Genomic DNA, 14,537 nt, shown 5'->3' on the forward strand with positions numbered 1-14,537 from the left:
CCCCGTGGTTCGACTCTTCCCATATAAATACCCATACTTTGTCATTGATTCTATAACAGCTACACGATAAAAGTGCTTTCATGGCGTTTATTCGAAACTTTGAAGATTCGGATTTAATGACGAAAAAGAAAAATCAAACGAGCAACAGGAAAACTTAAAGATACGATAAAATTTTCGAATAACTTTTATGAGACGCGACCTAAATATTTCCCTCGAACTCGTCGCGTTGAAATTTCATGCGCGTCTCCTTGATACGATATGAAATATTAAATAAAATAGAAATTAATTTGGAGAAGGAGTTAAGGTTGACTGCAATTAATTTTTACCGTCGCGAAGACAGGATTCTTTTACTTTTACAAGGGCTTGCATCAATTTCTCCCTTCCATTAACGCGACTCGTAAGTCTTCAACGGGTAGAACTTACAATTAGACGATAAGAGATTCGTTTTATACAATTAATTGGCTCTAATTTTGTTCGTCCGTCAAGACGACGCCGTTGTGTTGTAACATCTCGAAAACGTCTTAATCTTTTAAACGTGTTAACATTTCTAAGTTATCTATCGAAAGAAAAAGTTAATTAAACTTTTTCAACGTTGTGTATTTCAAATAATGAAACTCATTACAATTTTTAATACGTTTTTTCTTTTTCCTTTTCTTTTTTTGATTTTTATAAGTACCTATAAGAAATCAAAAGAAAGAACGAAAGGTAGAGAAACCGAAGAAGGAAACGAAAGAGGGGAAGAAAATCCGTAATTACGGCAAATCACTTAGTCTTTCGTGATTTCTCCATTTCCGCAGGACATTATTGTCGCACGTCCTAACGCTTTTTTCTCTCCACTCTATTTCTCCTGTAAAATAGGAGTAATGGAGAAAGAAAAAAGAAGGCAAGGATTGGAAAGCAAAGTCAACGGCTGCAAAGTGTAATGTACATAAATTACTGTAAAAGTTTTCAAAGATAAACGAATATACATTTACCTAGAAAACCTTCTACAAACGATCAACAAATATTTTCAGGATGTTGGAAAGTAAATATATTTGATATAAATTGCAGTATTATCGACAAGCCATTTCGATTTCTGAAATATAACAAAAAGATTTGATTTCTATTAATTATTTCATTAATTTTAATATCACCATATAGCTGGAAGTTCTCGTAGAAATTGTTGAAACACCGCGAAGTTTAACGTTAATATTTTTCATGAAGCCTTCACTTCGCGTACTAATATTTGCGTTGCCTTTTCTTATTTTTTTAAGTTTGAGGAAACGAATTGTAGAAAAAGAAGAAGAAAATATCTATCGTAAAAGTTTCATTACGCTTGAGAACATAATTCAGTAACATAAATGTACTACGATTCAATTAACACAGAAATTCGATCTTCGAATTGCCCTTTATAATGCATACTCGTGTATAACCTATATACCGGTACGATCCAAGTCTCGTTTCTCTCGCAATGTTATTCATAACTATTCACTTTTTTCCCCTTTTATATCTAGCAAAGAGTTTCGATTAATTCTTTAATTTTAAGTCGCGTTGCGGGGGCGAGCGTTTTTCGTCGACAAATTATTCTGAATAATGAATACTCGCACAGACTGTACCTTACTTTTTATACATTCAAAAACTTTTACACTCTCGTTGAAGAATGCTAGAAGGCAAAAGGACAGGTACTATGGTTGTGTAACTTTAAGAAAAAAAGGGCGAATTTTTATAAATTTAAACAATCTTAATTCTTATCGTTTCGATCGAACCCATAATTGTTAGAAAAGTAAATACAATGATATCATTGAAAAGAAATAATGAATCTAACGAAAGTAATAATACGAAATAAATTGTTAATTAAGTATTCGATTTTATTCATTGTAAGATAAATTTCTAAATAACCGAATAGATACACTTGATACTCGTAACGGAGAAACTCAGACAAATTAAACTAAAGATCTACCGAAGTGTTGGCAAGCTTTTGGGGTATCACTTAAAAGCAGCCGGTAGTAGTAGTAGTAGTAGTTGCAACGAAATATCGAATTAACAGTTTCAAGTGGATGAGTTTCTTCCGAATGCAAATGATTTACCTTAGAATGCGACTGGCTTTGCAGACGAACGAACGAACGGTCGCGACAATTTGTCGCGTAACATAAGCGGTTGTCTCGTTATGCGGTCGACGATGCAATGAGAAAGGGGCGAATGAATGTTCACAAATTTCCATGAACCTCTCCTTAATGACAATGCAATTATTTCTAAGTACGCCAGTGTCTTTCACTCGAAATAGCATCGCTGTGAAACAAGAATATTATTCTTCAACCGATCGAATACAGATATGTATTATACCCCTATATTTATATTATATTGACGCCTACATTTACATATATATATATAACATTTCAACGCTCCTGCACAGCGATGACTTCGAAGAGGTGGGCTAAAATTTTCATCTAGTAAAACATCAGATCGAAATTATTTAATATTCAAAATATGTTAATAAGTATGTAATGTTCAAACGAGTGAAAATATGTTGAAGTAAGCTGAAATATAAAGAGAGTGCATTAGTGCATTATAATAATTGTTAATTAATCGATGCAAGTGTCTATTGTTGTTTAAAAGATCGAAGTATTTGTTCTGTGATCCCTCCTCCTCGAAATCCACCGTTGATCTGAGTCATTGTCCTCTGTTTAAGTTCTTTTGGTGAAAGTTGTTTACAGGACCTTCCGAACGTTGCGCATGTGTATAAAAAGAGTAATAAACCTATTTAATAAAATTTAAGATTATAAAGCTTTGATTTTAGTATTTTTATCTATTTTATGTAAATATTTGAACGCTCCTGCGCAGTGATGACTTCCAGGGTAAAATTATTTAACCGAGAACGTTTTTTAAGAAACTTATCTCTTAGAGTATAAGGGGAATCATACATCTAATACATCAAATTTACGATTGTAACATTTTTATCCTTTTTATGTAATTATAATACATACCTATTTATTATACACATACCACAAATATCCAATCGTGGACTTTTAATTGAATTATAAAAAAAGAAAATCGTTGAAATATAAATAATTATAAACGTATAGATATAATTAACTGTAAATTTGTATATCCACAGACTATGTACAGTATACTTCATTATCCGATGATCTAGTATCCGAATATTTTGCTATTCGCATGCTCCGCTATTAAATACCAGCTCTATTATCCGAACGAACACCGTGTAAACTATGTAGACAATACCGTGTAAACGTGTTAGCGAAATAACCTGTCGTTGAAATAAAAAAATAAATACTGTATAAACTAAAAAATGGTTAAATGGAAGTAAAAATTGGTAGTATTCTAGTATACCAAAAATTCCATCATCCGACCAGTCGTGTGTGTCCTCCTCCTCCCCCCCCCTCGCCTCTACTAATTCAGATACCAAAGGTTTGACTGTATATAAATGGGAATAGGTGGATGGTAAAAATACTTTCACTCGAGTTATATATCCTGTCTTAAAGACGTTCTCAAAAAGAAAATTTTCCTCGAATAACTCCCTTTCCAAGCGATTTCAACGGTGACAGGAAACTGTTGCCGAGCTTCTACGCTTCCTCGGACGACGTGTTTCCGATCGAATCGATCGAAAGTAGCGAGAGCATTTACTCCGAATATAACCAATCACGTAGAAAGTATCGGAGATATTTTTCTCGGGCCGCTACGCAAAACTTGCAGAGAGAGCGAGTGAGCACCCTCCAGTCGACGTTTAATGTAAGTGAATTCGGCTCGATGAAATTTTCATAGAATAATTCAACCTACGAATTTCATACTTGTCTATCGAATATATATATATATATATATATACACATATATTTTTATATGCACGACTGCCGTACTAATAAAAGCAAGAATAGAAAAGCGAGAGAACGATCGTCGAGACGTCGATGAAAACGTCCTGCGAAAATGTCCTATCGATTGGCAACAATATCGCTCGGATCAATTGACTTTCCTGTCGAAGTTAAGCGTCTAGCGTAAATTGAAGCGGTGACCTAAACTACGCTACAACAGATTACAGTTTCATATCGTATTAAACAACGTCTTTATAACGAGTTAGAAACAGATTAGACTTACGTAGATGTATGCGTCTTATCGAAGTTCTACGAAAAAAATAAGAAAATAATTAGTTATTCCGATAAATAAGATAAATAAAACGCGAAAAGAAAATCTCGTTAAATGAAAATGAATCCTATTTGCGAGCTCGTTTTCTTAAACTATGTCATTAACATTTTTCACCGTCGATTGAAAATAGTGATTACATTATACTCGACATACGTTCGAAGTACGGTCAAAAAACCGAGAAGAAGAAGAAGAAGAAGAAGAAGAAGCAGAAGAAGCAGAAGAAGACGGTTCAAAGACTGGTATCCAATTATTTTTAATGTCTCATTGTAGTCTCCCTTGTATCGCCATTAAACTTAATAGCCCGCAGCGCTCAAGGCGTATCGTTCCTTTCAACCCGGAGACTATAATTATCGTCAATCGGGTTACCGGAAACGATCCATTAAACGCGTTCTCATATAGGAAATATAGTGGATCGATGCTTAGAACCATATCTAAAGAAAACTGTCATCAAATATTCACATTGAAACGTGTCAAACGAACCTGACTCCTCGATCTTTCAGGTAAATAACGTCATCATATATACATATATAATGCATACAAACAGTCTCGCGTTTAGTTCTGACATTCATTCTCTAAAAGCTCGAAGTTTGCACGATCAACGAGACATATTCGACTTTGGTTTAAAAAATGAAATGCAAATAGACACTCGAATTCCTAGCGTATTTTGGTTTCCCCTACCCGTGACTCTTCTTTTTAACGTCGCGAGAAAGATATACCTACCGCGCGTTTCTTATGTCTCGTATAGTTTACCAAAAATAGAATAAAGATACCAGACGGGAGTATGCGAGCAACCATCAACTTTGGCGAAGATATTTTTGGTGAAAAGCAAAAGGGGAACTACTACTACTACTACGTATGATCTACTAACAAGAAAAATGTCGCGCGAATGTTGTTCGAGCGAAAATTTGTAGTCGCGACATCGATGTAAAATATAAAATATAATATTTTTATTTCAGGGATATTTTCATTCTCAAATTTGATAACATTCGAGTTTAATCAAAACAGAATATAATCGAATAACGCGGCAAGTTAATCAAATCATCGATTACAAAAATATGGTTGAGCATTGATAAACGTAAAACTTGGACAAAGTAAGGTTCGATATTGATAAGCATCGCGATAGGACACGATTCGATCGATTTTTCCGGTGCAGTGCGGACTGTCTCTCTCCCTCTCTCGGAAATGGAGGATGCAACGCGCGATTGTGACCCGGCGCGTACGCACATCGAAAGGACATCGATTTCCGTAGGTCGCGTATAACCGAGCATAAAAGCATTCAGGGTAAAGAGGAACTCTTTGCGCTCGCTACTACGTCCTCCTACTACTCTTTTTTATTTTTTCTCTTTTTCTCTTCGGCTTCATCCCCCGGACTTATGACACATGGGAACGGGTAAGTAAAGGAGAAAGATAGAGAAAGGAAGGGAATAGCAAATCAAAAGAGAGCATTAAAAGTTGTCGATGCGTTAGGCTGCACAGCAGTCGTTGCCAGAAAGGACTCCCCGGGGACGGTAGCAGCGAGCAACTAGCAGCGAGCAACTAGCAATGAGCAACGAACGACGACGACGACGACGACGACAAGGGTGAAGATGAGGGTGAGGGTGAGACCAGTCAGTAGGAACGGATGGTAGCGGCAAAAGGGTAGGAGGAAGCCATTTCGCTCATCTGCCGAGTTCTATCCTCGAAAATACATAAATCTCGTCCGGCAGCACGCAACGTAATGTAGGAGAAATGAGTCCTCGCGTAAGATAAACGACCCAAGACATTGACGCAAATCGCATCGTTCTCCGATTTACAAGGAGAGAGTGTCTCTCTCGCGTTATTAGCTGCAGTTCGTTGAAAATGCGAAAGACTATTAACGCGTTCCCTGCCACGTGTACCGTTATCGGTGCACGACTCAAAAATTCCTCTAAACATCGTTATGTCGCATAAGACAGTGTTGCCAGTAATTACTCTTAGATGAAAACATCTCGAATGAAAAAATTCAGCTCGGCTTACGAATGCACTTTAGCGCGTACCGTTTACGGTACACGTGGCAGGAAACGCGTTAACGCGATTACGTTCACGATCAGAATCAATGACCTAGCAATGACTTCAAATTTTCTAGTTTCCTGATAATAGAGAAATGATTTTTCTAATTAACTACTTACGAAAACCTTAAGAAATTCCCAAGTAGTAGTACCGATCATTTCGAGAAAATCTAACAAATGTAGGTTAAGACCCTCTTGACCATTGACGTAATACCTACCACGAAGTATGCGAGAACGTTTCGTTTTTTGATAAATATATACGCGGGGAGACTCTATATATATATATTATTTTTCTCATTAAACTAGATACCAGGATCTATCTCGTTACATACGACTTTTATCTTCTCGAGAAGATATAAAATAACTTTACCGTAATTCCACTTTCAACGCAAATAAGTTTGACCGAAGATTAAGGTGTTTTAGATTTCTTTTCGCAATGATATGACATATCTAAGCAAGTTATTCTTTCGTATTAAAAGAAAGACTATATTTGGAGGACCGAAATTCTAACAAAAGGCAGAAATTCTATTTCCCCTACTCGTTTATTTCTTTCATGATCTAATCTCATTTTTCTACAGCACGTGTCGTTACTTCCACTATCCCTTCTACTTTCCTTCCCTTCTCTATATCACTTATCGTAGTTCCGACCAATGATTGTACGATACATCGTTGGTTTGCTGACGTTCAAAAGTTAGGAAGACGGACGAAGAAAAAGAAAATTAGGTCATAGTTATTTCTATTTTATTTTCTTTACTGTTAAATTGAGCGTACGTGAAATCTACTTTTCCCGTTTTGCCGACGTTCAACTAGATAATAATCATAAAAACAATAGGAAAATGAAAAAGACGGGAAGACTGAGAAATTGTTTTTTTTTTCGTGAAGATTTCAAAGTAATTCGTCGAATATATACGACGTAATGGAAAATTTGATAAATGATACGCTTTAACAAATATTATTATAGAAACGGTTTTTTAAAAAATGCTGGTGTTACACTTATATTATAAAAATCGATACGAACGTTATATTTTGTATGTATTTTTCCATTCGTATTCTTTCATTGGTCGTAACATAATCAGCCGTTGTTTTGATCGATGTTACAGAAACAGGTGCACAGCTGTGCTAAATTTCGAATCCATATTATAAATTACTAACGAAGTTATTACCATCTTCGATGGTAATTGTCCTAGTGCGTCAGCGCGTGTCACCAATGACCCATTTCGACCTCGTTTCGACGATCCCGTACTATGGCTCGCTAACGAGAACAATATGGATCTTTTTTTTTATTTACGAACTTTAGAATTTGACCAATTCGTTGAACGAGATGAACAACAAGAATCAGGATTTCAATCTTCATTTTATTTACAGATTTGTTTTGTCATAAACGTCGAAAACCTATCATAAATTGCAAATTGAAATAATCGTTCCACGACGCTTGAATATTTTTCTATAGACTAAAAACCGATGAAAATCGTTAATCAATGTTATTTTCTTTAAATTCATGCATAAGTTTGAAAAAGTCGTCAAATCCCCTATTACGTTGAACGAATTCGACGCGACCCGATTATAATTTCGAAAAATGCACAAAGAACGAAGACAATATCGATCTATTTATCCATTCATTCCGAAGCTTTTGCAGCTTTAGAAAAGACTAGAAAACGGTTCCATTGGCACGAGAATAAAGGCGCGAGAAGTGAGATAGAATGGGATCTGTTCCAATTGAATGCATTAAGGACGACGTAAAAAAAGCACCTAAGGATCCACGTAACAATGAAAAAGTACTAAAACCAAAAGGAAACGAAAAGAAAAGAAAAGAAAAGAAAAGAATGCAAAGAAAGCCTTTTAACTTTGCAATCGTGAAATACATAATATTAAAAAATGAATCGTTCTAAAGGAATAATATAGGAAGCCAAGTTAGAATAATATGCATACGCGAATATAAAAAAAAAAAAGCGTTATTGTTGTTGAAAGTAATATATTTTTTGTTTAGGGAAATCGCGACACGGGATAGGACGTTATAATGCGATTGCGATATAATGCGATTGCTCGCACGCATCTACCGTACCCGCGGATTTTTCGGATAAATCTTTGGAATAAATAAAACGTCACGTCCGGTCCCGGTAGGATGCTCGTAATTTTGGTACGCATGGATCGATCCGCCGTGAAATCCATTGGCTCTTTGAAAACGAACGACCATCCCCTTCCCACCCCCGATTGAGTTCTCCTATACCGTAATCTCTAATGCGTAATATCGCTATTCACGGTGGCCCGAGCAACGTCGAATAAAATAAAATTGTTGCCACGTAGCAAAGTGACACAGTCAATAATTTTATGACCATGCGGGTCGACTCAGCGTTCCCGTCATCCAACCAAACAAAAAATAAAGCGAACGGAGAAAATAGAAGGAGAGGGAGAGAAATAATGGGTGGGATAATACAGCTCGATTAATTTTGCATTTGTCGCGGTATCGATAAAATGTTTTGTTACATCGCTGATCACATTCCTGTTGACCCCGTTGCGTTGTAGTCTCAAACCTCTGAACCAACTCCACCTCCCGCGATGCGTCCCTTTTCAAACGCATCGATGGACTCCAACCAGAACAAAGCACACCGGTTTTACGAGCCTCTCGCGGTACGGGAAAATCACTTATTTATATCCACCGTCGTTTTCCCTCAAACGTTTGCCACCGCGTATATTAAAAATAATATTTGCCCGCGCGGCTAGCTTCGTTTTTCCTTTTTTTTCGTCGATGCGTTCTTTCATTACGACAAAGAAGATTTACGGAAGGAAGATCGAAGCAGAAGAGCAAAAGAAAAAGTTCGCACAGGTGCGCCGATGGCGCACGCGAGCCCAAGAAATAAGTCGGAAACTTTTATTGGGTCGTTCGTCCTCCCTTCTGCCAACAGATTCGTACGAATGATTCGAGAAGAGTAGTATTAGCGATGTTGGAGCAATGCGGATTCAGGAATCCCTCCTCTCGAGCGCCTCGAATTTCGTCGCGTTTTCTTCTAGATATATAGATGGATAAATCGAACCGTATGTAAATTCAAAGATCCAACTTCGAGCTAACTCGAACATGGTAACTCGGGTTACGACCAAACAATCCCGGGATAAAAGTATTGCTGTTACTTTATTTATACATTTTCTTTCCTTTTTTCTCGTTTTCGTTGCCGTTGCCGTTGCCGTTTGCTATTTCGCAAAGGATTACGAGGTCGCGTTAACAATGCGTTCTTTTCCTTGGACCGAACGCGAAGAGGAAGATAAAAAGAATGACGACCGATGCAAGGAACGATCATAAAGGAAACGGTCTCGCGACAAAGAGTACGAGGGTATGTACGACGTCGGATATCTAACATTTCTCAAGCAACAAAATGCACATTCTACTCTCGGTTAAATGTCTTTCCGCTTAGAAAGCTTCTGCCTGGCGGCCGCCTTACAAAGTCTCCCTTAGAAATTCGTGACACACTTTGAGAGGCCCGACAAACGCGGGCGCGAGAAAAAGCCCGGTGGAAGCGTATTCGCGAAAAAAAATACATCGCACCCTCCTAGTCATCTTTGATAAAAGATGCCAGCGGGCCGGATCGAAAAAAAAAAACAGAAATATAAGTCGGGAGACAAAACTAGACGACGCGAGCCGAAAAGTTAAATCGGTATTGTGAACGGGCTCTGACGGAATAATTATCGGAAAAATGAATGAAAATAATTCTAGCACCTTTCACCTCGTTTTCGAAAGAAAAGGGAGGATGAAAGGGAAGGAATAAGGTCGCGATAAAAGCGTCGGCTGGTGGTTTGCTAAAGAAAGAGACGGAATCCGCGCGAGTTCGGAAGAAAGAAAAAGATTCTTGATAAAGGAGCTAAAAGAAAAACAAGACGAGGACGAGGGACGAAAGGGGTGCTACCGGTAGCGTCAGCGCGTCAACGTTCGCACCCTTTGCACCCTTTTTATCGAACGAAGATCCCGCCGCGTATATCGCGTACCACTTTTCCTAGTAGTTTTCGTAGCAGTTTTCGTAGTAGTTTTCGCAGTAGTTTTTCTGAAACCCTCCCTACCGGCTGTGCCTACCCATCCTTTCGAAGAAACGCGCCCGTCGCCCCGCGCGTGCTTCTTAAACAGGCCATTTCGTCGCGTTTCCTTACGATCTCCCTCGACTCCCTTCTTTTACGACTTTTCTCGCCTAGCGTAAGAAGAACTTACGCATTTTCCTCGTTAAACTTGGCCGGAAAATCGTAAGCGATTCGAGTAGAATACGCGAATCCGTGCTGATAGTCCATGGTCTAGTTTTTATTCGTTCTTCTCTACAAACTTTTCGACCGACCGTTATTCTAATCATTTTCATTTCATTGGACGCTGTTGCATGGCGATGCAACGTCGAGAGCGTTGATAAAACGCGTTAGGCCATACGTCGAAGAAAGATAAACGAAGCTAATTGGTTAAAATATAAGAGATACTCACGCGTTGCACCAGATATCTCGGTCAAGAGCAGGACCAGAAGTAATCCACCCACGAGGAGCGTGGTCAAAACGAACGATCTCGAGCTGCAGCCCATCACGGCATCACTGCTAAATTTTCACCCTTCGCAGTAGTCCACCCGCCACCTTTCTCTTTCTCTCCCTCTCTATATATATATATTCTATTTTTCGTAAGTCTCCCTCTCAGACGAACCGATCGACAGTATCGCGATTACTACGCGAACGTCCGACTGTCATCCGCGTCGAATAATCCGTTGGAGCACCGTACACGTCGAATAAGTCAGCATCGATGCATCAATGGCTGCATCAATGGCGGCATCCCCGACCGGCACGAGTCGAGCGCCTTCGACATCGAGGATCCTCGTCGATGTTTTGCTCGTCCTACGTCATTCCACCTTCCAAAATTCCTCTTCCTCTCAGATATCCCGCGATACGTTCGCCTTATCGACCGTCATTCACGAACTTTCACAAGGATTCTTTGAACGCGACGAGCAACGTGGTGTCACCAACAAAAACTATAATATATTCCTCGATACTCCTAGAAAACGTTTAACGAGATGACTCTCTTTGCGCGTTTAGAAGATCTTTCACTAATACCTTAGACTATATTATTGAGTATAGCTCGATTCGGAGTTTTGTTTTTTCTTTTTTTCCTTTTTTTTTTGTTTCTTTAACGAGAACGAGCAAAGAACATCCAAGATTTTCATGAAAAATCTTTAGCGAAGAATCGCGAAGAATCGCGAAGACGAAAGAGAGAGAGAGAGAGGGAGAGAGAGAGAGCTCTGTGATGTAGTACTCTTAAAAAGCGTACCTCGATTTTCATATATTTTCATCTTGCTTTTTCTTTTTTTTTTTTTTCCTTTTTTTCTTTTAACAGAGAAAACCGAGATAAACTTCAGGAACAAGCACTTGATGCCGTTTCCAAAGTTTACAGAACTACGCGCGAACTCTCTCGGAGAAAGTTTCCTCTCGATGAGTTTTCCTTTGATTTTTTTATATGTTTTCTTTTTCCTTTTGCTCGAAAAATTCGTTCTCGTTATCGATATTGTCCATTGCGAGTTCGTAAAAGCCAAGAAAATCTAGGTCATAGAGTATATAACGAAGGATTTAATCTCCGATGGCTTCCTTGAAACTTACTCGTTTCGTAATGGAATACGGGGTATGTATATTAATCCTTTCATAGCTTCGCCAACTACCGTGTAAAACCGCATGATACCGCGTAAAACCGTGTTATCGTCGATTTTTGACTCGTGCTTACCTTCGTCCACCGATTATACCGCATCATTGATTAGAAATAATGGCTACTTGTCTAGGGGCGGAACGCGATGCGAAAGCGAACCGATCGGGAAATCGTAATCGGCGAAATGCGTAATATTCGGTCGTTAAGGAGTTAATGGCACACAAGTCATTAAACCGCTCACTTTTCAAGCTCGCGATTTACGCGTAATCGAGTTATCGAACGATTCCCAGGGTCGATCATCGTTGCCAGCCAGATTTCATCTTCGCGATTGTCGGGCTTAACGCGAACACCATATCGAATTCGAGTTAGCGATCGGACAGGCACATAAATCATTCGTACTTTTCGCGGAAACGTCGTCGTTTCTTCCAACGATTTCGCCAAAATCGATTCCACTTAAGCGAAACTCTGGAGAGATTACGGTCTGCTAAACGTATACAACGCGCGTAAAAGGAAATAAAAAGATCGCGCATGAAGCATGGCACGCGATTGATCCTCCTCTCCTTTTAGATTTAGACGATTGCGAGGAACGATCGCACCGAGACGCGTTCCCGAGACGCGTTCCCGAGACTTTAGAAACCGGGTCATGATAGTAGGGTCGCAAATTTACGCAAAGCTCGATATCAGTTTATTCCCATCTGAAATCATCGGTCCATAAACTAGGTACGCAGAATCCCTCGTGCATATGCATCGAGCGCTCCCTTTGTTTCGCCAGCTCGTAATACCTACGTATGCGATGTATATTGTACGCTATACCCATGTTCGGAAGAGAGGACTCGCAAGAAAGACCGAATCACGTTTTGACCTTATTAAGAGACACCCATGCATATACCCATGCGAACAACGATCTTCTCAGTGGTCCTAAGCTCTCGCTTCCGCGTTTATATTTCATCTTTTTCATTGTTCCCGTTTCTTCGAATACATATACCAACGACTCCCTCTCCCGCGCGAACCTTGTCGAAAGCTTAAAAGGAAAGACGAAAACAAAAAATAATAAAAAGACAACGGAGCAAAAATCGTCTCGGGACGAAAAAGATTGTCTTTTGGAGGCAATGAGCGTAATGCGTAGAACGAGAGTCGGCTCTGAGAGTTGACTCCATTGTGCGAATCCGTAATGCCGTGTTTTAATGCCAAAATATAACTGAAATACGCGACGAGTAGTATCCAAAATTTTCTCCTATATTTTCGTCGAGTAGTCGTAGAGAAACCGTGAACTTTACAACCGTTTCCGTCTCTCGCCTAGCTACGATCCGACCGATTTATCCTCGATAACGCGGTTAAAGTATGGACCTTCCTCCGTGCAGCCGGGTTATAAAAAATGGAAGAGCGATAACCGCGCGGTAGTCGTAACTCAGCTCTGGACCGCGAAACGGAGTTCCTGGATGCAAGAACGAATTTGATATACGTAAAGGAAGATAAGCGAGCAATACTTGTTAAGCCGAAGAGACGAAAGGAAATAACCGATAGGGTGCACGCGTGATTCGATCGGAACCAACCCGAGAGAGACGGGCCATCGATGCGCACGATCCTCCCTTTGACCACAATAATCACGTGCGAAGCTTACTCAAAGCGTTACAACGATAGAGATGAAAAAGGGTAAAGGAAAATCCCGTTCAAACGTCATCGTACTCGGTGGTCACGCACGTGCAACTCCATCAACGTCGAGCTTTTTTCGTCCTCTCTCTCTCTCTTTTTATTTTTATTTATCTAACCATCGATTTATATACTCCATGTAAATACGCGATCTGTGTCTATCCTTCTTTATCGTCGTCTATTCATTTTTTTCTATCAAAATAAAATCCCCGACTAGCTGCATATGCGTGCAAAGAACAAACGAGAAACCAATCGTCCGTCTCCTTTTTCTACGACATGTTCTACCTATGGATGTTCGAACAAAAAAAAGAAAGAAAGAAATGCAACCCTCCGAATCTTGCCGTCGATCGTAGAAAAAACGTAGTAGTCGATGTGTTTACCGAAGAAACAACGAAACGCGCTAGGTATAAGACTTCCTCTGAAAAAAAGAAAAAGAAATGTTTGTCGTTGAAACACGAAGAACTAGAAGGTGTCTCGATTTACGAAGCAGCACTCTCGTAGCCGACGTAGAGCACTCGAAAGGAGAGAAGGACGAACGGAAGGAAGAGATAGGTTTTTAAGGGGTTGCTCTAGGATATGTCAGCATGGAGATGAGAGACGTGTGAAATGATCGCGAGGGAGCATAGCTCCTAGCACCTAGCGCGTACTCCTAGCGCGTACTCCTAGCGCGTACTCCTAGCGCGTAGACGAAGAGAAACCGAGAGAGCTTCGCACCACGAGCGTGCTTTCGACTCTCTGGCTCCGCTTTCGGAACTGAGCAAAGAGAGGGATTCAACGCCACCCCTACCCTTCGGTCTTTCTCTTTCCGTGTGTATATCTGTACCCTTACACCCACACTATTAGATCGCACGCATCCCGCCTCGCGGCCGCGGCGCCTAGTTCTCTCACTCGCTTCCTCCCGTCTCTCTTTTCTATACCATGCTAACTCCACCTGACCCCGCGAACCCTACCCCAACCCCTAGCACCGCTTCGACAGCGCCACCCAGGGTTGATTCTTTGGTGCTACCCTCAGTTAGGGAGTACCACCACCGAGTGCAGTCGAATCCAAACGCGCGTCTCTTCTTGCAAAGTCGTCTTCG

At 39.8% G+C, this 14,537-nt stretch overlaps 1 protein-coding gene across 12 annotated transcripts in view; it reads right to left on the reverse strand.

Moving 5' to 3' along the window:
- LOC122517830 (roundabout homolog 2) overlaps positions 1-14,229 on the reverse strand; it is a 195,482-nt gene extending 181,253 nt beyond the window's left edge. Inside the window, exons 1-3 of one of the 12 annotated variants that reach the window (XM_043636423.1) lie at positions 14,119-14,228; positions 13,839-13,876; positions 10,612-11,166 (exon numbers count right to left, since the gene is read on the reverse strand). In XM_043636423.1, the coding sequence (XP_043492358.1) occupies positions 10,612-10,705 (94 nt within the window). In that variant the 5' untranslated portion in view covers positions 10,706-11,166; positions 13,839-13,876; positions 14,119-14,228. Of the gene's footprint in view, positions 1-10,611; positions 11,167-11,225 lie in introns of all 12 variants that reach the window. The other 11 variants (XM_043636421.1, XM_043636425.1, XM_043636420.1 and 8 more) reach the window with 11 other exon arrangements.
- Positions 14,230-14,537: the final 308 nt, after the last annotated feature.

Source organism: Polistes fuscatus, unplaced genomic scaffold (genome assembly GCF_010416935.1).
Source record: "Polistes fuscatus isolate 324 unplaced genomic scaffold, CU_Pfus_HIC Scaffold21, whole genome shotgun sequence".
NCBI lineage: Eukaryota > Metazoa > Arthropoda > Insecta > Hymenoptera > Vespidae > Polistes > Polistes fuscatus.